The sequence below is a fragment of the Argentina silus genome, assembly GCF_951799395.1.
Source record: "Argentina silus genome assembly, chromosome: 3".
Classification (NCBI taxonomy): domain Eukaryota; kingdom Metazoa; phylum Chordata; class Actinopteri; order Argentiniformes; family Argentinidae; genus Argentina; species Argentina silus.
This window is the reverse complement of record NC_139657.1, coordinates 29791332-29818671: the sequence shown is the minus strand read 5'-3', so window position 1 is coordinate 29818671 and position 27340 is coordinate 29791332. Positions and strand designations below refer to the sequence as shown.

At 40.0% G+C, this 27340-nt stretch overlaps 1 protein-coding gene across 1 annotated transcript in view; it reads left to right on the top strand.

The window, feature by feature from the left end:
- LOC310802788 (chemokine-like protein TAFA-5) overlaps positions 1 to 26827 on the top strand; it is a 58901-nt gene extending 32074 nt beyond the window's left edge. The window contains exons 3-5 of the mRNA XM_083667344.1: positions 14197 to 14324; positions 20345 to 20486; positions 26799 to 26827. Of these exons, the coding sequence (XP_083523470.1) occupies positions 14197 to 14324; positions 20345 to 20353 (137 nt within the window). The 3' untranslated portion in view covers positions 20354 to 20486; positions 26799 to 26827. The remainder of the gene's footprint in view (positions 1 to 14196; positions 14325 to 20344; positions 20487 to 26798) is intronic.
- The last annotated feature ends 513 nt before the right edge of the window (positions 26828 to 27340 follow it).

Here is a 27340-nt window from a genome sequence, read left to right as displayed (position 1 = left end):
CATAATACTGCCATACAACTACGGGAAGAGATGTGTAATTTGTGCCAAATCTGTGGAGACACCAAGCATAAGAAATTGTTCATAAATTAATAAATTTACACCATATTAATTTATACATTTTCTTCGATGTTGCTATGTTCCTCCTTTATACCTTGTTGTAATTACATTAAACAATTGGTCTGAACATTATCACTGACATGTTACCAGGACTCCAAACTCCACAACAAGAAATCCTCACTGGAACTGTTCAGGTATTGATTCATTTTGTGATTTGAGTTTTGCTGTAATTCGCACATACTTATTTTGGGACAAGGGACCCAAGTAATTGCATGTGATATTCAGTCAAAAAAGGGAGGTTACTAAGCTCTGTCTTGGAATCAAAGCTAGTGTTCCACAACATTCTATCGCTATGCTAATATTCAAGGCGCATGTCAAGTTGTACTGTAGCCTCGCAGGCAAATGAGAGTTCTTTCCTTATATTTCTCTACCTGTCATATGAACAATGTGCCTTTTTTCTTTAGTTTTATTGTCTTTTCTTGCCCTCGAAAGTACTTTGAAAAATAATTCCCTCCTCAGTCAGCTTTGAATAAGTGACTTCAGAGGCAAACTTTGCAGTCATATCCTAAACTTATCTTTCACATTACACCACAGGCTTTTGGTCTGCTTTTAGCTGGCCCGCCACTTTTGGTATGAAGTTGATTGATGGGGCTGGGGAAATGCGACTGCTTTCAATTTCATGGACAGAGCCTTGGATGAAAGGACTTTCGGTCCATGATATTCAAATAATAGTTTTAAACATATGTCAAAGCCATACATTGTTCTTACAAAGATTGGGGTTATGATAAGGTAAGACACTTGTACTAAGCTCATTAGGCATCTTCTTTGAGAATCAATAGGTGTATCCAAATTGTGCTTTTAAACTCCTCTTTTATGTTCAATTATCATATTCAACTTTTTGGGAATGTTGTTTTAGCTTGCCCACTGAGTACTATTTTTTTTCTTTTATGGAATCATTGATTTTAGTATACTTTAAGTGTTCATTAAATGTACATGTTTTTTCTTTATAGATCACCTTAGTGTCAGGGACCTTGAGGTCAAACCTTGCATACTTTGTAATACAGGTTCTGTAAACAGCTGCCTGTGTTGGAGAGGGGATTTTCCTTTGGAAGTTTCCTTGTGAATGGTGGAAAAAGGAAAGTTACACCCCATATTGTATACTCAAGTTTTGGTCATTGCTGCCTCTTGCTATCAAGTATTCTCATATACACTCACTGGCCACTTTATTAGGTACACTAATGTTCAACTGCTCGTTAACGCAAATATCTAATGGTGTGGGGGATATTTTTTTGGCACACTTTGGGCCCCTTAGTACCAATGAGCATCGTTTAAATGCCACAGCCTACCTGAGTGTTGTTGCTGACCATGTCCATCCCTTTATGACCACAGTTTACCCATCTTCTGATGGCTACTTCCAGCAGGATAACGTGCCATGTCACAAAGCTCACATCATCATCATCTCAAACTGGTTTCTTGAACATGACAATGAGTTCACTGTACTTCAATGGCCTCCACAGTCACCAGATCTCAATCCAATAGAGCACCTTTGGGATGTGGTGAACGGGAGATTCGCATCATGGATGTGCAGCCGACAAATCTGTAGCAATGATGCTATCATGTCAATATGGACCAAAATCTCTGAGGAATGTTTCCAGCACCTTGTTGAATCTATGCCACAAAGAATTAAGGCAGTTCTGAAGACAAAAGGGGGTCCAACCCGGTACTAGCAAGGTGTACCTAATAAAGTGGCCGGTGAGTGTAGATATCTGCTAATTTTAGCAATATCAATGCAGTATTGTAGGTGTCCCCTTAACTTCCATTCCTTCATTAATTTATTCATTCTTGTGCTCCTCCCCTTCTTTTCCCAGTGACAACTATTGTCGTTTTCCCTTTTTTTTTCTTCATTCTTATGCATGCCTCGGGGGACACACATATTGATGAATGAAGTGATTAGTTAATGGTCCTCTTTGAATAAATGCAGTTATTTACATGGACAATGCATCCTATGGATTTGCACAATGCAACAGTCAATTAGAATACAGTATGATGAAGTGTTACCAGGTGTTTTCAGTACCATTTCCTATTGCCGAAGATGCTTGGCTGCAGGTAATTAGTGCAATTGGATAGGGATACTTTGCATTTATTTTGGACTGCTGTCAATTTATTTTGTACCCTTTCTCTCTCATTTGATATCAAGCCATTTGTTCTCATTTTGAAATGACCATGAACTGTAGTGCCATGTTACAGCAGTTTTCTCTCAACCAAGGAGCAACGGTGGAGAAAGGCAACATCTGTTTGGGAGAATTCTCACCATATTTTATTTATAGTAATATTGACAGTGCTGGAGCTCATGGTGTAGACCTTACAGTGCCTATAGAAAGTCATCATACCCTGTGAAATCGTTACCTTTTGTCACATTACACCCTGGAAATTAAAATAAATCAAATCTAACTTTTTTGAGCTGTATGTACACATTATAACCCTCATCATCAAAGTGAAAATAAACATTTTAAAAATTCTGGACAATTTAAAAAATTAATTCGTGAAATACCTGGTTTGATTAAGTGATCAGCCCCTTAGAGTATACCATTATAAACTTGCTCAGGTGCAACCAATCAACTTCCAGATCAAACACCCGGCTAATTGCCCCCCACCTGACATCAATTGTAGTGGTTTTGATTACTTCAGAATAAAACAGCTGTTTCTTATAAGTGCATGGTTCTGCAAAAAATTGACCATGGTTGGAAAAGTACTTTCAAAAGGCCTCCGGGATAAAGTTGTAGGAAGGCACAAGTTAGGTGAAGGCTACAAAAAGATTTTGAAGGCTTTAGCTATCCCTCTGAGTACCGTTCAGAGCATCATTAAGAAGTGGAAGGCGTATGGCACCACCAACACCTTGCCTAGATCAGGCCGTCCGTCCAAACTGGATGACCGAGCCAGGAGGACATTGATCAGAGAAGCTACCAAGAGGCCAAAGGCAACTTTGAAGGACTTTACAAGTCTTTATGGCTGGGACTGGTTTGTCTGCGCATGTGACAACAATCTCACAAGCTTTACACAAAGCTGGCATGTATGGCAGGGTAGCAAAAAGTGAAACACTCAGTCTCATTTGTGCTATGCAAAAACACACCTGGAAGATTCTGTTGCCATGTGGAAAAAGGTTTTATGGTCAGACGAGACTAAGATTGAACTTTTTGGACTGAACTCCAAGCGCTATGTTTGGCGAAAACCAAACACAGCACATCACCCAAAACACACCATACCTACTGTGAAGCATGGTGGTGGCAACATTATGTTGTGGGGATGTTTCTCTTCAGCGGGGACTGGGCAATTGGTCAGGATTGAAGGGAAAATGGATGCTGCCAAGTACACCCAAATTCTTGAGGACAACCTGCGTCCCTCTGCTAGACAGCTGAAGATGGGCAGGTCATTCACCTTCCAACACGACAACGATCCTAACCATACCGCCAAAAGAACAATGCAGTGGCTTAAGGATAGAAAGGTGAATGTCCTTGAGTGGCCAAGTCAGAGCCCTGACTTAAATCCGATAAAAAATCTGTGGATGGACTTGAAGAGAGCAGTCCATCGCCGCTCACCACGGAATTTGACTGAACTCGAACAATTCTGCAAGGAAGAATGGGCAAATATTCTCCAATCTAGGTGTGCAAAGCTAGCTAACCCTAACCCTAACCCTAAGCTAGCCATACCTGAACCTACCTTAAGTCATTTATTGGTTCATTTATTGATAGCAAGGTTGAGTCATGCTTGTTGAGTGTATGGTTATCATACTTCTATGAATAAACCACACAATCCTCAATCTCAATCCTTAGTTAATACGCTTGGATGGTCTGGTGGACCAACGTGTTCAACTTGGCCTTCATTTACCCAATCGGGGAAAGATCAGGAAAAACTCTATTGTCTTTACTTTACTTCAACCATCCTCCCATAGCACTTCCCCCCAGTACTAGCACACCACATGTTTCTGATTCAGAGCCACGTCTCACAGTGATTTGCTCAAATCAAATAATGACAAATACTTTACTCAGTAAATTCACTTCCATGAAGGCCAAATTTAACTCATCGTTATTCCAGGCATATATGTGCTGTGCGGAACACAATAAATTAACCATATTGTTTGTTTTTTTTTGCCCCACCTTCTCTATTCAATGAGGACTTTGAACAGTTCATCTAAAGGGGGACCATTGTATACCGAATTATCCCCAAAATACAGATTTAGAAGACTAGGTTGTCTGTCATTGGAAAGTAAAAACAAAAAAGAAGCAGTGAAAAGATTGTGTGCACTCCCAGTCCCTTTAATGCATGAGGACATTCATCATTATCCCACAATGGTCTGGTCTGGGGCAACATGAAAACAGCATACATCCTTCCACCCTGTAACTCGAGGCAATTTTCATAAGAGGGTGTTCATGGGATATATACAGAATGTGTGTGTTGTTAGGGGGGGGGGGGAATGGCAAAAAGGCGAATGATTATAGATCATATCTTCGAGGAGCGGGGATGAATGATGCGTGAATTAATAGGTACTGTAGAGCTGCAGCAGATTTTTTTTCCCTAGTGACACGCTCTCCCCAATGAGAGCTCTCAAAGGGATCCACTCAATCAACAGGCTCATGAGCTAAGAGCTGTAAACAGATGCCAAAACGTTCCCCCTCATACTATTCATTGTATGATTCATAGTCATTAGGCTGATGAACCTAGTTTCTTTGCACGAGTAACAAAATGGCACAAATACAAATCAATCATCTGATATAGCACTTTTATTCAGGAATACATTTTATGTTGCAAATGACTCACATCAATTAGGTGTAACTAATGCGGATCAGTTTAGCTGCAAATTCATGCTAACATACAGCAGTTGTTAATGACAGTGTCCCATCATAGTAGTCCCTTCGCCATGCTACTAAGCAATGACAGTGTGGAGAGTCTTCATTTGTCAAACGATTTGCTTTTAGGCTTTCGACTACTGTAAAACAGGTCTGATCTACAGTATGTACTGTACCTATAGATGTTGGTTTGCTAATTTCTTTGGGTTTTATCTGTGAATAGAATAACTCTGAGAGGATAAAGCAGTTTAAGTTAAGTTTAAGAAGATTGTGGCTGAATGGTAGTTACACCTCAGGCTGCTGCATATGTATTGTAGCTCACCACCACAGCTGTAATGAGACACAGCATCCCTTTCCTGCAACGACATGCCATTACTCTGAGACACCATGATCCTGAAACATTGTTGACTTGCTCAGCTGGAGATATCCAGTGGGAAACAATCTATTTCTCTCTCTCTCTCTCTCTCTCTCTCACACACACACATACACACACACAAACACACACACACACAGACAGAGAGAATGATTTCCTAGAAGGTTGCATGCAGCCACACAGTTCTCCCTGTCCTTTTAACACTCATAATTAGTTAATAATGCTTCATGTTTAGCTATGGCAAACTAAACTACACTATTTAGACTATTTAATTAAAAAATGTCTGTAATCCCCAAGTACTGTTCCTGACTAACCCTACAATCTTTAGGTCTACTAAGTGTGCTTCACAGCGAACAGAAAACCTTTCACGAACAAATTGAGTTTTTTTTCAGCCTTAATTTTAACTGATTCAATAATTTTGGATACATTGTGCACCTCACGAAATCAAACATTTTTGAATAACTTCAACAGGTGAGAGTTATTGAGGGTTATTGTATGTAGGGTTGATTTTTCACTTATACTGTTAGAGATGCACAAGGCTCAGCTACAGAGTTTGGATGGTAGAGTAGTTGAGTTTTTGCCGTGCAGTAAGTCTCAGTAAGTAAGTTGTTGGCTGGTTGTTTGAGACCACTTTACTCAACCTCACATTTGAAAAACACACATTTGACTCCTTAAAATGACGGGCAAGTCAACCTGGATGAACCCTGGAGATCTCGAAAAGTTGCAGTGTCTAAGACAGATACAGTATATGTTTGAGGACATTAGTAACTGCTGACATTCAAATATCTTTGAATTTGTCCAGGGAACAGGCAACCAGAGGAATAACAACACCAGTCAGTTTCAGGCTGTGACAGGGTATGCCATCCATTTCAACCCAAATGCCAACAAGGCTTTTTCCCCTTCAGTGTGATATGAAGAGCCCTGAAAAAGAGAGTTGTTTTGTCATTCGGAGCAATCAACCTTCAATTGAGAAGCCCCCTTCTCTTCATAGTCTCACTAGAGTAGAAATTGATTGGCTCATTTGGTTTGGAGAAAAACTGTCCTCATGATTACAATGACAAATGAACTATCAATTTGTTGTTTACCATTGGGTGAAGGGGAATCCAGATTGGGGATGATGGAGTTTATTATGTTCTTGTGTGGTGTTGAGGACTTTCTCACCAAAGATTTGGTAAAGCTTTATTTACAGTCCTGGTACAGCTAGGATTTTCTGATATATTATGTGGAAAATGGCCTCTTTCTGGTATTTATGTTGTGGGTTTTTGGAACCTCCCATTGATCCAAATATAGTATAATATTTAAATGATACTTATTATCAGTTTTACCTACTTTAACTAAAAGTCAATACCAGGTAAAGAAGACTGTATACTGTAACATAGACTTTTATTGTTCTATTGCCACTCCACTTCAAAGTTACACCTTAGTTGAGAGGCTTAGTTTTAGCTGTCTTTGTAAAATAAGTGATACATGTCTGTGTTTTAAATCATTCTGTATTACCATGTGAATACAGCTTCGTACCACCCAAATGACTTTCAAGTATGCAGCATAAAATTTGACTGGTCAACTATCTGAACCAAGACACTCCACACATGATGAGACAATTTGCTTTTAGTTATTATTCAGTGTGCTCACTCATAACACAAAGATTGTATATAATCTTTACCAGAGCAAGGAAATAAAGATCTCAAAATGTCTGACAGGGCCAGTCTATTGCGAGTAGCTTACGTCGTTTCAAATCGATCAGGAAAGAAAACCAGAGACGGTCAAGCATTTAGAGATGGGACAGGGTTCAGCGCTAAGCAGACTGACTCCATTTAGCTTTGCAGAGGCCTGGAGTGCTGCTGCTTTAACCTTTGGTATTGATTAGAGCTGATATGTTTAAATGTCAAGTACAACACCCGCACATTCAGTGCCCACAGATGTTAGCTCTCTGACTCTTTGAGCTGTGAACTCCACAGTGTAACTGATGGTTATTCACGCCCCACTAATGTGTGTTAACTACATTTTATGTCATTAGCCCCCACTGATATGTTCATTAATTAATCCGTGTGCATGGCCTTTTTTTCCCATTTGATCAAACTATTACACAATTGTGTTGTTTATCTCTTTTAGTCCATTATCGAGCTGGTCTTCGAATAGTACATGCTCTCATTTTGTTGTTCGTAAACTAGATTTGATAAGGGGAAGCTGTAAACAGGACGGACTAGGGAGGGAAGAGAGAGGAAAGAGAGTGAATTTGGCACTAACTAAAACTTTCCCAGTGTTCCGAAGAGTCAAGAAGGGTTTGCTGCTTTTTTGTTTTTGTTTTTTGTTATTGTGCCTCAGTCTATCATAGGAAAACCCACATACACTTACTCCCCTGCAGTCCTTTCCACACAAAGAACACATACTACAGACACCCACGGTTTGCAACACATAGCAGAAGTCTTATTGAAATATTTAAATAATCTCTCCTCCACCGCAACACAAGGCCCCCTTCTCATTTATTGTCTCGATAAATCCTGTCTACAGGTCTCTGCGTCGGTCATCAGTCAGCGCCCGTCTTAACTGGGTCAAGACCGTTGAGGCTCCAGAGACGCTTGTGACTCTCTGTCTGTTGAACGTAGAGCGACCCCATCCAGGACCAGATCATAACTCAGGCAGGCCTAATGGTGCAAAATTGAGGACAAGGAGAATGTGGTGCTGTACTGTAGATCTGCTGACCATTTAACAAAATACATGTAGGTGGTGCTCACAGCAGTCCAAGGTCAAATACAGATTTCAATTGTCAAATACTTGAAAGTACTTGGAGGTGCGCTCGATTTAGCTTGGAGTTAGCACAGTGGGCACAACTCATGTATTTAAAATAACTGATTAGTTCTTAGAGTGAATGTCTTAAAAAAAAAGAAAGAGTGCAGCAATCCTCTATATGAGGGGGTTGTCCTGGCTAGGTTTTGTGCATCTTGCTGGACGGAGAGACTTACGACTGTAGTATCAATAAAGCATGTCCATAGGCAGTGATACCATGAAAGCCCACACTTTAGGGTCTCGTTGTTAGGCTTCTAATAAAAGCTGTTTGGAGCACCTGCGAAGACACATGACTGAATTGATGAAAGTGTTATCAAGGGAAGTGTGTGTGGTGTATACACTTAGCAAAGGTGTCCTGGGATGATGGAGGATACAGATATAGCTCTAGACATTGCCTTAAAATTAGATTAAGGAACAATGTCTCACCCCATAATAACCAACTGAGAAAAATGACCTCTCCCCTGCCAAGTTCAATACATTTTTTGTGAGGAGGTAAAAAGACACAACAGCCTTTGCGCATTGGGTCTGTGATTACGTCCTGGAGGGGAAACAGGTGACTGTTCTCTTTTTACTATTTGCTGACCATTTACCCTTGGACACATTCATTTTAGAGTTAAATAGTCTGAGGTTAATACATTCAAATTCTTTCGGCATATTATCACTAATATGAACAGTTTACTGCCGTTTGCTCATTATATAGGTAAAGGCAATATGAGGTGGCTCCTCTGTGAACAAACTCAGGTATTCAGGGGAGATATAGTGACTTCCTGTGCAGGTTCCTTTATGCCTGTTTGTTTATGGGCATTTGGCTGGCAGTTCTGGGTTCAGGCGGAGTATGACGCTTTGATGTATCGATTTAGAGAACACTGTGCTGGGAACTGCTGCATTCTCCCATAGTCTGGTCCCCGTTGAAGTGACAGATGCTGAGAGCTGCAAAGACAGCAGACATCTCATTAGAGGTAGAAGTCTTAGAGCATGGCTCTATAGTCATGATAGCCATGACAGTTAATGGGGAGGGAGGTTGTTTGTTTGCTTCATTAAAGCCATTTCTCATTTATCCAACCAGAGCAGATTTTTCAAAAGACTATTGCAGACAACTGGCAAATGGCAGCTTTAGAACATCGATACCTCTCAAAATTAGAAGATATGTTTATTTGTGCCTCTTACTATACTAGGATCAGGTTTCTTCACAAAGCTATGTGTCTGTTTACTGACTTCAAAAGTCGTTGGTGTGTCATGGATGTTTAGTCTGCTGGGAACATGATTTTTAACAAAACCCTTAGTAGCTTTAAATTTAGCCCTTGTTACTTTTTTACCTTTACTGTACCTGTAAGCCTCAGAGGTTGACAACTAATTTGGCAAACACTCGTCAAGCCCACCAAATGAGTGCAATAATAATAATAATAATAATAATAATAATAATAATAAAACAGGAGTCTAAATTACTTATTTTGTAGTTTATGTCCCCCCCCCCCTATCATGAACACAGCACCATATAGTAAGTAAGTCATGTGATATGGGAAGAGAAAGGGAAGTGACTTGCACCAGTGGACTTGATGAAGAGAGAACATTGTTAATTATGCGAATGACAGTGTGTCGCTCAGAAATAGAACACATGGACGTCTGGGGCAATTTCCAAGCTGAGCTTCTTTTATTTTTTATTGCCATCAAACACAGTTTTATGCACATTTAGGCTCTAAAGGGTTCAGCAGCAGGAGCATTAAAGGAAAACATACTGTAGCATTTACTTACTACTTATTATAATAGCAGTTACCATGTGAAGGTTTGGCAAGGAAATTTGGCAACATTTAGTTAATAGCAAAGCATACCTTAACTAATAATCTGACTCCAAGTAATTTAATTAACAGTATGTGCAAAGAATTGTTGAGTTTGTGCTCATTTGGTGCAACAATGGTCAAATAGAATGAATCAAACAAGGCTTTAATAATACTGTTTACTTATACAATTATTACAAGGCAAATACTTCATAGAACAATGTTACCATTCTACCCTTAATGGTAAATGATAGAGAGAGACAGAGGGAGAGACAGAGAGATATAGAGATTAGTGGTCACCACTGGTCACTCTTCACTCACAACTCAGATGAGAACCTCACAACAGGACAAAGAAAAGAGGCAGAGCTATGCCCTGCATTCTGCTTTTATATCCCTCTACAACCACAGTATTTAAATTAGGAGCTGTTTGCAAGGAGACCCAACCAACCAACATAACCGCATCATTACATTCTTGAGACGTTGTAAAAGAACACAGCCCTTTTCCCATCGGGGGGAATTTGAAAATAGGGGCAGAATTGAACTTTTACATGTTGAAGGTGCTTATGCATGTTGAAGGTGCTAATGCTTGTCAGTTAAGTAAGAGTGTTTCCCCCCTATAAGACCTCAATGACCATAGCCTAGCGGACAGCTTCTTACCATCAGAGGCTGTACTGTGAAATTAAGGGTCTTTGAGTTTAGTTGGGGAATGCTAATACATGGGAGCTGCCCCTCCTGATGCTGCACCCCCCTTTTGCTGTATTATTATTACCAATTGGGGCAACTATATGTGGTTTTCTAATTATCAAGGCACACCCATTTAAGAATGTATTGCACAACATTAAATGGCTTGCTGCAGTATTCAAAACTACCATTTGATTATGTCCCATACCGTCTATTTAAAATACAGTTATTTGGGGACACTTTTCACAAAAACACCAGAGTTTATGGGTATAGTTTATGGAATATAGGTTGCTGTAGGATGTGATCACTTTGGCAGGTAGACAACCCCATAATTAAGGAGTTAGCGGGAATCAAACATTTCTGGGCCAAAGATTTGGCTACAACTCCCTGATACCCAAAGTCAACAAAAAGAATCCCTGAAAATTGACATGTTATATTCCTGGTTTATGTGTCATGGCACTATGCACCTCACAGGTGAGGTCTATGAGGTGATGATAATATAAGTGTTATATGAAGCTACCGTGGTGCAGACTTGTGGTGTGTTGCCTGAGTATTCCCTGGCCTGTCCTTTGGTCTGAGTTTTGTGTTTTGTCTGGAGGCAGAACACATGGAGAGAGAGAGACAGAACTTTTTCTCCCTCAGCTGATGAGCAGAGGGGGAGGGGCTGGCCCTTTACCTTTTACCTTGAGCCCACTCACACACACACACACACACACAATGGGTACCACAAAGCTGAAATATAAACAACCAAACCTGTTTATTCATTCACTTAAATGTTATTGATAATAGAGTTGGAAAAGTGACGGAACAAAGGCTGTTTTTTGCAAAGATAGAACCATGTCACCTAGATTGAAAATCACCAATCACCTAACTTTGCCATATTGTTGCGAGCAAAAATAGGCTGTTTATCCAGGGAAATGTGGCTATGCCATCCAGCTTATGTTCCAAACTGTCTAAACATAGTACATAATCAGATATAGTGGCCTGTCGGTACACTCCTATGGTGTCAACAATGCTCTCTGCTGAAGCCCTCTGCATTTTCCTCACTATTATTATACAAAAAATTTAACTGCATTTCAAGGTCCTGTTTACAGTTTCAGCATAAATAATGTGTGCACTTTGAATTCATGGTGACTTTGTGTAAGTCACGCTGTTCATAGAAATAAGTTATTATAATTTACCGGTTTCTCACAATTATTTATCTCAGGAAATGGGAATGGGTTTTGGCAGGAAATCTCAGGGACACGGTTCGGTTCCCGCTATTCACACACACACACACACACACACTCTCACAGGCTAACAGGCTAACAGGCTATCACAATTGAATTGCCAGTCTCCAAATGCCACAGGATAACGTATTACCTTATTAAGCAGTCCTGTACAACATTTCATTTTCTTTATCATCCTCCGGTCTCATTCGCAAATTGTAATTTAGTACCAAGTATCTGAGTGTGTTTTGAATAGTGTAAACACTATGACCTCTCCCTCTAAATCCACATCTTCTGAGCATCGCGTTGGTTCAGGTAGGGCGCTCTAACTCAACGTTGCGGCTGTCCGTCAGGTGATATGACAGCTGGTTCATACGTATGCAAAAACATCATCACATAGAGGCTAAGTTGCCAGTTAATCCTCCTCCATGGCATTCAGCGGTGAATTGCACTGGCTATGAGAGTATGTTTTGTGTGGCCATACCAAGCTTAAATGTATTACCATTGTCATTAAATAAATGGTTCAACTGATGTGAGCGTCCTGACCGAACTATAGCTTTCAAATTCCTCATGTGGTTGATTGAGATGCGAGGTCTTATTCTTGTCCTCTTGGAAAGAAAGGGTAAATGTGAAGTTGTTATTTTAAGGATCCATTTCATTGAAAGGTAATCTATTTTCTTCATTCATGTCTAATCCCTTTATACAATGATGCAATGTGTCCCGTTGAAGAGAATGTTGTTCCTGAGTGAGTTATCGCACCAACAAAGGGCCAGTGTTCCCATTGTGATCGATTCATTTATGGAGAATGTTTTCTTTTTCATCTCTTCTTTGCAGTGTAAATTACTGTAACTTAATTGAGTTTGTACAATTGAGTTGTTTACCACATGAAAAGGTTTGAGTGCACTTCCTTGACATCATGTTTGCTTTGTGAACGCAATAGCATTGCCCTTGGCTTTAGGTATGTGCATATCAGCCGTTTTCTCCTTTCACACTGCACTGTTTGTGCATGGTTTTTTGTTTGCTTGATATTACCTATTTTCTCTTCAATTATTACTTGAAGACCTAAATATGCAACTCTCCCCTATGTTCTCTCTCTCTCTCTCTCTCTCATTCCTGCTCCCTCTCTGAGGGCCAATTGGGTGTCAGAATATGCAAATGCAGGTGTATGTGAATGCCCTAGTTTCTTCTAAATAGATATTTGTGTATGATTTAGTATAAAAACAGGTCTAAAGTTTTTTAAGTAGAAGGTTCTGTTTTACAATGTAGACCTTATTATTCGTTAGTATGTTTTGTTCTGGCATTCTCTTTTCCTTTTGTCATTTTCATTACCGATGCCCTTGCGCAATGTTGTTTTTCACCTAAGAGTGTGCTAGTGAACAAGAATGGGCTTAAAGGGGGGTTGGTAATAATAGTGCCTGAGCACACACCCTCTCCCAACATGTGGCATTGTGGTGGAGGTCTGCAGTCTCCAGTGTAGACGCAGGTTCTAAACACACACACACACACACACACACACACACAAATACCTTTCACTTCATTTCATTTCAAAGGGTAAGATTTGATAAGGTCGAGAGAGCCTCACTGCGACCTATCGTGAGATCCAACTCTATCCATCAGTTCATTCCCTCCCTCTGCATTGTAAGAACCCAGAGCTCAGATGGTATACAGCAGTATTGTGATCATCTGACCGTTTGTGCTTCATAACCTCAATGATCATGGCCATTCATGCATAATAACATGGCCCCTTTTCTATCCCCCTCTGCTGTAAACATACATCTTATTCTGAGAAATACCCAGAAACCATTCAGTGATTTCAACCATGGGGAAAAAGCTACTGTTTCATAAACACTGCACTGTGGGTTTGATTGAATTGAGTAGGACCCTCTGTCAGAAGGTTCTTAGAAAATAATATAAAATAAGTTAACCTTATTTGTCCATCTGCTACAATGGAAATTTGTCCAATGAGGTCTTGGGGGGGTCTCAGGGGTCTCAGTATCTACCATATCTGATGTAGGATAGACACATTGATAGATATATAGAGTACATTAATTGACAGCTATTACACCTGGAATTACACAAATCTGGTGTAAAAACGAGCAAATGCAATTTCCTAACTGTGTACAACCATTGCAAATAATATTGTATGATTTCACATCAGAGTTAGTTTTCAAAGCATTTCTAAGTGCATTTCTAAAGCATGAATGACTGGCTCCTGATTGCAATCTCCCTATTTGGCAAGCACCAAGTGACTATCGAACTATCTAAACTAATGAGTTATAACTGTTTGTAAATGTCTTATAATTGAATAATAAACTGGTTATAAATAATTATAAATTATAATTATGAACCATTTATAAACCCTTTACAAATGTAAATTAATGTAAAGTGTTACCAACTGATTTTATGCATAGAGACCATGGTGGTGTTGAAAATTAACTTTCCCTCTCTCCTTCCTTTCTCTCTCTCCATAGCTCGCATTGTCAGGAGCAGGCAGTGGTGTGAAATGATGCCGTGTTTGGAAGACGAAGGCTGTGACCTCTTAGTAAACCAGTCAGGCTGGACCTGTACGCAGCCAGGGGGCCGAGTGAAGACGACCACGGTAAGACGACTAACCAAGCCCCATGACCAAAATGCTTTGATTCATGATTTTACAATTGTTACTATCTCACAGCTTTGCGGCTTGGTTGTCAGGAGGAATGAATTACGACTAAGAAAGGGGGTCTTTAGTCCTGAAACCTGCCTAGTGTTACGTTCTGTCCGAAATGTTGTTGTAGGTGCTAGGTGTTTAGTGTATATCTGAGGATATATTGGAAGCTGCAGACACATTTTAGTAGGACTGACTTGAAATGAATTCAGTAGAAATACTGTAAATCAACTTCCGCTAGGAGTTTCTACATCAAGGCTGGTAAAGGTAGAAGATAGGCTTTCTGAGGTTTTTCACTTTGTAGCTTTAATCTTTAACTAGAGATGCACCATCCCTCCATTCTCCCCAACATCTTTCCCATCAGCATTTCTTCCTTCCTTCTTTCCTTTCATTTGTCTACAGTATATGTCGTTAGTTTGGCTGCAAATTGAGCCATTTCAATAGGTGCTCCTAGTAATATGTTACTTGTGTTTCTATTTGGAAACCTTATGTGTGCTGATTAAATAATTGTCACCCGTGCACACTTAATGCCACTCATTGCATCAATTGTACTGCTGATTAAGGAGCTCCATTTCAACAGATTCATTATGCATCCCTATCCTTGGAGAACACTGCCTGATGATCATTGACATTGAAGGGGGTTGCTGATTTGTATCAAAGTACACAGAACACATTTACTGTATCTCATCAACTGAATAGTTTCTAAAAAAAATTAGGAGAGCGGAGCTCACTCTTCTTCTGTATTCATATAGACCAGGGGCGCCCAATACGTCGATTACGATCGACCGGTCGATCGCGAGAGTAGTGCGGGTCGATCGCGTGACATTAAAAAAATCACGTCGTATTACGACGTGATTTCTTTTTTTACGACCGACATTTGTGCTTCAGCACGGTACGAGGCAATTGAGCCAGTGTGAGTGCGCCACTTGATTGATGTACAATGCGGCCAGTCTGAGATCGCTTCTCTTCTACGGGTCACGTGTCACCATGCATTCGCGGTTAAACGCGTTACCTACTGCAAAACTCCAGCGAGCTAAGTGACCTAGTTAACCTTCCAATTTATATATACTCAAGAAGGGATATAAAAATGAGTGGGGGGGGGTGGACCAAGTAAGAAGCCAAAAACTTACCACTTGAATGGGAGGAGGACTTTTTTTTTCACCATGTCTCATATGTATATATATAGTATTTTTTAATGTAGGTAGATCATTTTGACCTGGTCATTTTGAAAGTAGCTCGCAAGCCGAAAAAGTGTGGGCACTCCTGATATAGACAGTGGGAAAGTTGAGAGGGACACAAACTAGAGGGAAGATATAGTGCAGACTGCCAAACCTGGACGGCAAACCTGGAACCTTCAGTGGGAGAGTGTACACGTGCATAATTGTCTGGTGCACCACTGCTAAGCCACAACACCGGCACAACTGAAAGTTTCCACACAAAGGCACAAACTAAAGTTTTATAGGACAGAGAAAGGATCTACAGCACATGAGAATTAATGAAAGGTTAAAACACCAGATAGATGTTACAAAAATATGTATTTGGACTGTTAAATAGCCTACAGTTAATGGTGACTGCTGATCTGATAATTTGTAAAATTACCTGTACGATAATCTTTTAGATTTTTCTTATATTAAGTGATCAGATATGGGTAAAGCAAGTTACAGAAAAATATGGTTGTTTACCTCAAGTTTACCGTCACCTACTATAGCAACTAGGCGCTTATACACATCCACTTGCTGTCAGCTGACTGTAGAACTAGGAGCTTGCCACTCTACCTATGCTCAAGTTCTATTATATGCTACTGCATCTCAATGTGTTCCCCGAATTCTATACGAATTTCCACTCTAGGACTGTTTTGAAAGCTGACGGGTATAGTCATGCATGCTCCGTGGTGCCATGGTTCGTGGGGCTGAGACAGGAGGCTGGTGGGCTGTCAGTCTAGGCACTGAATAATGAAGCCTGTCAACCCTTGGATCACTTTGAAAGTCCAGCTATGTTTATGTGCGAAACCTCCTTTGTTCAGGCCCCATTGCTTTCTATAGGGGCTGGTTTAAAAAATGGACAGGGGGGCAAGGGAGCTGATAAGCTTGTAAAGTCTGTGTCAAATACCTCACAGTTGTTTCTGGTTAGACCTTAAGAGCCCTCTCTACCTTGTGACTTCCACCATTTTGTGCCAATTTCAGGTGTAATGTTTTGGGAATCTGGATGATGCTTTATATCACAGCCTTGTTCTAACTTTGTTCAACTTAATATGTGGTAACAATGTTTATATTCTGGTTCTTCAAATAATCTTTCTGGTACCAATTGGTACCTAATGCTTTTAGAATATATAACATTCCAAAATATGTTTTGGAGATGTAATAACTGCTTACCATAAGAACATGTCATTTCTAGATAAATACAAGGTACTGTACATATTGGAAATGAAATTCAGTTCAACCAAAAGGCTGTAACAGGGATAAGCAAATACGGCTGTAACAGGGATAAGCAAAAATAAGCATATGAAAATACAAACAGACCTCCATTGTTAAGCCCTGCACTGGCTGGCTACACTGACCCCCATAGTTAGGCCCTTACTACAAAGAAGCTCATGAATTTGTAAGTTAACATAAGAAGAAATATGCCTCTATTATTTTAAGCCCCTTTACTCTAAGACTCCAAACAAATAGTATTGCACAAGGTTTGTACACAGTAATATAGCCACTTACATTTGTATCAAAGGGCATTGTCTGTGATAGTTCCTCACAATACGATGGGCTTGAGTGCATACAGTTTTTCCTCTGTTTAACATTTTTCAAAATAAACACATTTTACATTACAGTCCAGTTTATACAGAGATAGTTATCTCGCAGTTTATGTGAAACTAGGTATTCATCATATTGTGCAGTAGCCTACAGCAACATAGTAGTTAAGTAATGGCACAGATTGGAAATATGTTAACCCAGATGCAAGCACATGGATTCCACATTGAGTTACAGTACAAAGCATGAACAGTTCTCAATAAAAAGGTATTATTATTTGCCTCAAAGGTCAATCAGATATGCTGAACTGGACCAACAGTAACATCTTGTTTGATACCTGTAATAGACAAATATGAACAGTATATTGATATGTGTAAAAGTTATTCCATTTTTATGAGACTACACAGTTGAACTTAACAACCGCTGTATCTATTTAAAGGCACTACTACTGTAATCTCTTTAAAAATGTATTTGGTATTTAAGGTTGCAATATGTATTCTAGACTCAATACAAACCCAATTCAACTGGTGTTCTTACTATTTACAAACATTTGCACATTTGCCCATAAACCCCCCCTTCAGACCTACAATTAGCATATTTATTTCACAGATCCATGTTCTACTTGACCTGAGATTTAAGGAACATGAATTCTACTTCCCACTGGTAATGCAGATTCGTTGCATCTCTAGGCTCTGTTGTATCCCCACTGATTTAATTTGCTTTACAGCATGGCAATCATATCCTTTGTCATTCATTAGAACTGTATCATGTTCAGACAGTGCTCCTTGCAACCACATGTTGCCATGGGCAGTCAAAATGGTGCATAAGCAATTGTGCTCACCACCACCAGTATGCAGGCAAATTAAACAATAAGAGTGACAGTTCCTCCCTTCATACCAACTGTTGCCAAGAGAGCTTCTGGGTGTAATGAGAGAGAGAGAGAGAGAGAGAGAGAGAGAGCAAGAGAGAGCAAGCTTATGGGTGTAATGAGATAAAGAGAGTGAGGGAGGGAGAGAGAGAGGGAGGGGGAGAAAGAGAGAGAGAGAGTAAAAGAGAGCTGTTAGGCCCTGCTGATATTTCTGACTGTTTAATGGGCTGACCATGGCAGTGACATTTGCTGCCATGGGAATTGTCAGTAACATGTATTTGTTCCATAGTTGACCCTCTAGCCTTATACTGAGGCTATTGTCATTTTGAGCATTATAAGGGAACAGTGAATATTATATTATAAGGGTATTCAACATATTGATATGATCCTATGACCTTGAAAGAAAAACATTTCATGTACTCCAGGTTGTCTCAAGGAGCGATATTGCGCATATTGCTCTCAAAACACATTCCTTTTATTATCTATCAAAAAGCAATTATGTTCATACCCAGGCAAAACAACTCCTTATGTTTTCCATTTAAGTCTAGCAAGCCTATTTATCACAAAATGACAGATAACAGCATACATTAAATTGAAACTCAAGAATCAGTTATTATTATATTTATTCATTTTTATTTAACCTTTATTTATCCAGATTGGTCTCATTGAGATAAAATCTATTTTTCAAGAGAGACCTGGTCCGTGACAGCAGATTATAATACTCAATCTTCGCTTTTTACCCCATTTTCATAAGGAGCATGGATGCAGTGAAGAATATGAATTACATGATAAACCTCATTGGTTATTATCTCTCCCTTGAGGCTGTGTCAATAGCATAGCTGGGTCCTAGATCTGTATGTGCTTTAGCCAACACATGTAGTCAGAGGAGTTGGCGAAAGCACACACAGATCTAAGAGCAGGCTATGTGTGGCAGACTAGAAATAAAATGAGCATTCCCCAGAACATAATCATTAACAGACAGTGATGAAAGGGGTTATTGTAATCAGTCATACTTGGCAGATGGCATGAACAGTCAATGTATGCAGACTGAGCCAAAGAGGTTACAGGTTCATTCTAATGCGCTGTCAGGAGCCCAACTCTCTATATCTGTGTGATACTCTTTTGACAGATTGGCAAGTGATGGAAAACAGGATGAGTGTGTGTGTGTGTGTGTGTGTGTGTATGTGTGTGTGTGTGTGTGTGTGTGTGTGGCAAGGGTTGTGTTTATATGTTTTGCCATCTGTGTGCCTGCATGTATGTCTGGTTTTCTGGGTGTGTGAGTTTGCACTGCACATATGGGTATGAGGATGTGAGTGTGTGTAAGTCTGCATGCCTGTGTGTGTTTGTGCCCAGTGATGTGTTGGAAAAGCTCTGCCGATTAGAGAAACCAGCGCATGAGTGGACAAGCACAGAGATCCACAGACGACAGACCAACTGGGCTTATACCGTTCCTATAATTGATCCCATTGGGCTGCTGAATTTTTAACGGGACCAATCAAAATGCAGGTTTAACACGGTCACTATGGAGAGGACAGCTGCTAATGTAATGCCAACAAAACGCAGTGCAATAGGCTCCAATGAGAGTTGTAAAGAGGCATAGGTTCAGGATCTTCACAAATCAAAATATTAGGCGGTGGAATTTTTAACTGACCATAGGTCAGCACTTCCAGGCAACTTAAGTCAATAATAACCTCATACGATCAATGCCTGATTGTAGATGCTATTTCTCCTCTCTCATTGCAGAGAGAAGATGGGTGCAGTCACAGTAACCCTTGGGAGAGAAAGGAATATTCTATAGGAAATGGGTTTTCTTTTTGATTAGTTTGCCAATCTCTGTAGCTCCTATTTCAATTTCAAACCACCCACTGGTTAGAATCATCTCAATTCATATCTCCACTAATCCTACTACTTTTATGCATCAATAGTGTAGTCCAGCATAGTTTCCTCTGTATTTCTTAGCAGACATTAGATTTAGCTTTAAAAAGGTGATTGTTACCAGTCATTAGGTCTGCATTACTTTTTTTACTATCTTCCTATTTGAGAAATAGAAATCTGAAAGGAAGAACAACTGTATTGCATTGAAATACCAGTTTTTGTTGACATGATGACATGGTTGGATTTGACCTGAGACTCACTTTGCTTTGTTATGTAATCCTTACCACCCTACCTGCAGTACAATGTATCCCTATTGTTCACATTGCTTTTTTGCCATTCTTCACCGTTGTATTTTTTTTAAATATTTTTGTATGTCATGCACACATTTTTTTCATCTTTCCCAGGAAAATTGGATAGCACTTATTAGGCTTATATGCTTCACTCCTTATGCGTTTGACCAAACAAAATGCACTCCTTCCCTGTGATTTCAGGCCCTATGACGACACACACACAAACAAGACCACAGAAGGCATTGCCAGGCAGACAGACAGCAAAATTCAAACACTTTTCAAGGACAGACATGTGAAAAAACAACAAACTGCAGATCCTGGAAGGCTAGAGCGACACAGCAAGGTACAAATTAATTCTGTTTTCACCTGTAATGTCATATGCATGATTACTCCTTTGTGATGGCAAATTACACCATTGTTTTCTCGTCCGTAATGATGTAACACCATCCAAAAAAATATTGAAGGTGTTCAGATATGAATGGTGGATTCTCAGTGATGAACCTGCAGGGTTTCAATAGAAATCTATTGCTGATAACTGAAAAGATTCAATTACTGTATTTAATTGGTTTGAGTGAATAATTTAGGGTAGATTCAGTATGTGTGTTTTGTACAGATGCAGAGCAGGTTGTGGGACAACAACCCTAAGCCATGGTTGAATGTCCCCACCTGACTGTTTTGGCTCTTTTTTATTGCAGTTGTACAAGACAGGTATGAATAATTCAACACATACTTGCCCCAAAGGTGCACTTCCCTTTTAGTGACAAAAATAATGCTCTCTGCCCATAATCTCTCCCCCTCTATTTATTTTTCTAGAACACTTTCAAGTGCTTTCCTTAAATAATGCATGTGATGTCTGCCTATTTCGGGGGGGATCCACCTATAGGTGTTGCTTAGCATAAACATCTGCTGTTACTCCTGTAGTCAATGTTATGCTGTGGCTAACAATCATTTTACACAGCAAACACCATGTATATAAAGTGCCCTGCCTAAGTAATGGGACAGTGAAGCATTTTTTATTCTTTTGGCTCTACACTCCAAGAGTTTGGATTTGAAATCAAACAATGACTAAAGATGAGATTCTCAGCTTTTATGGTATTTGATGGTATATGTGTATATATTGGTTTCACCATTCAGAAATTACACATTTTTTTATGCATAGTCCCCCTATTTCAGGATACCCAAAAGTAATGGGACAATTGGTTTGACAGGTGTTCCTGGTTCGTCAAGTGTGTACAGCCACATCATTTGTGATAAGAGTGCTCTCAATGTCTAGTATTGATCCTAGGCTTTGAAGTTGCTATTGGTGTCTGTCAACATGAGGACCAAAGAGGGTGAAATATCAGAAAAAATTGCTAAAACCTACCAAAATAGAAACATAGCTAAAACCTTAAACCTACCAAAATCAATAGTTTGGAACATCAATCAAAAGAAAAACAAGCACTGCTGAGTGAAGAATGGTCATAAAAAAACCCTCAAAACAACTGTTCCACAGATCAGGAACACCTTCAGGTAGGCCTGTGTCATGTGTCAGAGACTTCGTCACCACGGAATTCGTCACCACCAACTACAGAGGCTTCACTGCAAGGTCCAAACCACTAGTTATCCTCAAAAAGGATAGTCAGGTAAAAAGGTGACTAAAAAAAAAACCTACAAAGCTTGCAGGGGTCTGGAAAAAGTCTTATGGACAGATTAGATGAATATTATCATGTTCCAGAGTGATTGCAAATGGAAAGTTGGGAGAAAAAAGGATCTGCCCAAGATTTACAGCATACCACCTCATCTGTGAAACATGGAGGAGGGGATGTTAATATTAGAGTATATCTAGCTAACTTGTCTTAATTGATGATGAAACTGCTGACAGCAGCAGCATAATGTATTCTGAAGTGTACAGAAAAGTTTTGTCTGCTCGGGTGCAAGCAAATGGCTCCAAATTAATGATGCTTCATCATACAGTAAGATAATAACCCAAAACATACTGACATAGCAACCAGGGAGTTTTTCAGAGCCAAAAAGTGGAAAGATCTTGACTGGCCAAGTCAACCTTCAGATTTAAATCCAATTGAACATGCATGTCATTTCCAGATAAGATTTTAGGTAAAATACCTAAAAACAACAACTGAAGATGGCTGCAGTATACAGTAAGCCTGGCAGAGCATCATCAAAGAAGATCCCCAGTGTCTGGTGGGGTGAATGGGCCACAGACTTCAGGCAACAAGGATTGTCAACCAAATACTAAAAATAAGTGCTTAATTTGGACATTATATGAACCTGCCCCATTACTTTTGGTGACCTGATATAGGGTGACAATGTATACAAAGTGTTTATTTTTTTATTTCTAAATGGTGAAACCAATAAGTACATAAATACCATCAAATAAAAGCTGAGAATCTCTATTTATCATCAATTATCATTTTGTGTTACATGTACAGTGGATGTGTGTTCATGCCCTTTGGGATATTTTGGACCACAGGATGTTTGAGTGCTTGTTCCAGCCCACTAACATACCAGATCAAACTAATCAAGGGCTTGATAATAAGATGATTGATGAAATAGGGTTTATTATTTACTAATTACTAGGCTGGAAAATAAGCTAAACAAAAGTTGGTCTCTTGGATCAGGATTGAAAAACACCATAGCTGAATGAAGTACACACACTTATCCCTGGGGATCATGTTGGTGTGATGCAAACAATTGTGGCAATCCAAACTTTTTCCGCAATGTTATATTCCATTTTGTTGGAGGAAACGCAGAAGTGGTGAAGAAGTACAGCTATCACTCGAGTCTCACAAAATGGAATATAACATTGCAGAAAAAGTTTGGATCGCCAGTTCTTGCATCCATAGTGCTTTCTATGAAATTGAGAGTGGTTACATTTCTCCAGCCCCACCCCTCAGCCGTTTACGAAAAAAGTGGCGGAAAGCCTGCTTTGTTGTTGTTTGAATTCCAGATTGCACCATTGAAGTGTATGCTACAGTACCAGTCCAGTTCCTTTTTCCAAGGGGCTACTGCAATTAATTTACTATGTGAAAGCCCTGAGGTAAGATATTTTTGACATCTCACCACAATTTTCTTATCATGTTAATTTCAACATAACCAAAGCTTGAGGGCAGTACATGCTTCACAGCTACAGTAGGTCATGTCAGGTATGTTCAAAAAGTTCATGGTGGAGCGACGGTGTGGCAGAGGTACTGTGTCAGGAGTAGCGAGGCAACTGTCCTTTTCCACACATTTTTCCACAAGTATTTGACCTATGCAAAACAACCACCAGGGGGCATCATTGAGCAATTTGAATGGATAGGCTTGTTGTGAAATGGTAGCTCATATCTGCGTCTTCACTTGCCCAATTTTTTTATTCTGAATTAACAATAATGGCAACCTGGATTAAATATGTGAGGAGTAGCCTATGAGTTTCAATTTGGATAATGTTTCTCAGTTGATTCTACACATTTCAGCAGTAGGCTATATAGACACAGCACACTCACAATGCAAAAAGATTTCATGAATCAATCAAAACAATGCAAATGTGCATTGACAAGAATAAATCTGAGAAGCACGTCAAGGGATAATGAAAGCGAGCAAGTCGGGAGTAAGGGACAGAGGGTTAGCCCCTAACCCTAACCCTCGATCAGATGAGCTCATGGAGAACGGAAAGAGAAGGAAATTGTTTAAATATCAAGGTATTTTAATGGGGACCAACTCGTGTTTTAAAAAAAAAATCCTTATCTACTCTCGACTCGTTGGTAGCATTGGTTGTAGTCATCACACCGTTGTATCTTTGGTGGTAATTTATAGTAACTTTGGCTCCCTTCAAGGCTTGTCATTGCAACAGCTATTGTAGGACATGGCTGTGACCCCCCCTCAAAGAACCTGTTATAAGGTTCTCTAACCCTAACCCCCTGTAGACATATGATGTGACAATATTAACCAATATTGGACAAATGCACATGCCAAGCTACTGCGGTCACCCAGCGCCCTACCAAAAAATAATGCGGTGCATTTTCCTGCATGACTCCCAGACCTTCCATCCAAATTATGATGATGAAAGTATGCACCAATATTCGGACAAACATTTTTAGCTGCAACGATGCCGGGTGTAGGGGCCATAGCTCTACTCATACTAGTAGGCTTACAATAACCCCTGGTTTTGACACACGCTCTGTGTGTCCAAACTGTCTCTCTCTCTCTCCCTCTCATTCTCTCACACTCATGGTAATGAAAAAGATGACCCTCCCCCATCAACATACATCATAAATTTGACTGAAGTCTGTGAATAGAGATGCGCCAAAACTTTAATTTGTTTCACTCGGTTCTCTGTTGTTATTACAGTTTTGTTTGCTACAGTTGTCATAGAGAACAACTATCATTAGTAGGCTAAATCTAGATTTTTTTGTGGAGCAAATGAAATAATGTAATTTAATCTTGTTTTGTGCACACATTTTTTATCATAATGTCATTGCCAACCTGTCCCGCCCCACCCATATACAGAGTGAAAACCTGAACCGGGTTGTTAAGAGAATTTGCACCCTGGCCAAATGTTAACAAATGGGTGTAGGAAGGTGAGGACAGAATTAAATGTCAGTTTTGCACACTATGCAAGACGCACAGGCATCTTTGTTACAGCAATCTTCTCATGTCGTATATAGGCACATTTTCTGTCCAGTCCCAATCCCACTGAAACACAATGTCAAATGGCCGCTAAAACATGTCCTCCATGAGATGTGCAGTATTGTTGATATAGGCCTATTGGCTCGCTAGATTGATCAGATTTGTATAGACATTGTCACAAATAGCTTTACATTCTATTGCATGTATTCCTGAATGAAAAGCATGCTGCAAAAAGAGCAGCCAGCACAAAAAGGGACTTTGTCTATCCACCAATTTTTGTCAGACCCTCTGTCCAAATTATGTTTTGGAATTTTAGCGCTAATCATTATGCCACAGGTTTAGCTGAATCGTTGCCACTGAGTGTATAGGGGGCATGCGCTTACAGAACAAGCCATTATACAAATGAAATAGATTATAAATGATATATAATTTTTCAGTAACTTTTAAAAACTTACTGAAGACACTGTCTGTTGTGGAACAAAGAAAAACATTTGCTGGAAGAGGGGGTTGGGTCAGTAATTTATACAGACAGAATGATCTCTCTTTTCAAAAGGGAGTGTTTCATGGGTCTGTAATGGGCAGCGAATTAGAATATAGTGCTGAAGTGGGGGAAGGTGAGCGAATTTCTCATCAACTATGGGCTGATGTCACCGCCATCTTCTCCTGTCCTATATAGCCTACTGTAGGCTACTTTTCTATCCAATCTCAATCCCACTGAAACGACAAATCCTACTCATGTCTTGCATGAAAATTCCTAACTTTATTCTGTAAATCATACTTTACATTATCAAAGCCGAATCATGCTTATTCATGTCAAATTGCTCCAAAACATTTCCCCCACTTCTCTGCGCCTCTGGGCCTATGAGATAATGCGTGATTAAGGTATGATGAGATAAGGATTATTATTTCAACCATTATTTGGAGCCAATAATGCCAGCACGGCCAGTAAAGAATACCAACGGAAGGATGTATCTTTTCAAGCATCCTTCACAGCTCTTGTTACCACCTTGTTGTGGCTTTCGGCAGCACTTCATGCGTCTTCACAACTCGTTGCTGCATTGAGGTAGATTACTGTTGCAACGGCAGTATGCTTCGAAAATGAAGAGCCATGACCAATCACAGTGAAGCTGCAATCACAATAACTCTGATTACATTTGAAAGCTACAGAAAAAGCTACATCTGTCACACTCTTTAAGCCAGTAACATGAGGTCATCACAGGACTAAATGCAACAAGTGTAATGATGGCATTCAATTGAATAAAGGCTTTCAGACAGTGAAGTATGCCTTTCCACCTGACCAACAGCTTGGCATCATTCGAGAGAGTTAATTAACTGAAACGTCACACAGTCTGAGAATAAAGAATATTCTTCCTTTTGATCCAATTATCAAGGAACTGTAATACAGACGGTGGGATGTTGGCAGATTTGTTCCCTCAGAGCAATCTCATTGTCATATACAGTGTGAAAGAGATGCATGTAGGGATCAGTGACGTTTCCCGGCATTGGGATCAGAGGAGGCAGATTTTGAGAACGAAACATCGGGGATCATGCTCACTCGCTAACTGCACATTGCCTCTTTACTAAAAACAAGATTCAACCTGTGTGCATAAAACAGTGAATGAACACAGCAACCACTCTCAGTGATCAGCCCCATCATGTTTGTGCTACTAGTTACTCATTGAAATCAAACCATGCCATCTCAGCTGTCACCAGACTATAAAGATTGATCCCTGGTCATCTTTTAATGTCTTTTTAGTGATAGAGTGAATAACATACACTATAGCGCCTCCTTTTTCAAACATTCTGACTTCTAATTCCCCTTACCCTAACACCAAATCAGTGTTTCCTGATTCACACACAACATGTTGCATTGAGTGCCCTGAAGTGATGGGCTTGCCATTTTATAGTTGGGGGGCCCCCCCATCATAAACACATTTCTTACACAAGCAGAAGTGCTCAGCTTTTTGCCAAGCCAGATGTAGTGTGTTGTTATGGATTCTCTGCCGGCTCAATTTCCTAACGGCTGTTGTGTTCCTATCGATTCCCCCAGGTCTCCTGACGATGGCTGGGACAGACACTCCCGAGAGAGAGAGAGAGAGAGAGCGGGGGTGGGGGGGTGGTGTGTGAGCTGCTTCCCATAGTCCATCGTCATGCTGCGTGGAGCATCCATCGTCCCGCCATCAGTCGTCTGTCCATTCCTCTGTGTTGAAGCAGGAAGTGTTGTGGCGCTTCCCTTGTGCCACGTTGAACCTTTTGGTTAATGGCCCTGGACTCCCAATACTGGAGCTACACCTTAACATGCCACAGTACGTGTGGAATCCCCAATGCTGTATTCATTTATTGGAGACATAACTTTTTCAGCTGAGTTTGGACAATTCTGAAGTGGGTCATCATGAACCTTTGGATCGGATCCCTACCCAGACTTAAGAGACATGGGAAGAGTCAAGATTATCTTTTGGAGTTTACGCTTGGCACCTCCTCTGTAGTGTTTTTACAGACCAAAGATAAACATAGCCAACAACTACATGTTTTAGAGGACTCAATGGACTACGTGAGAGGGGATTGGAGAATTTGTAAGTTATTCTAAGTTGA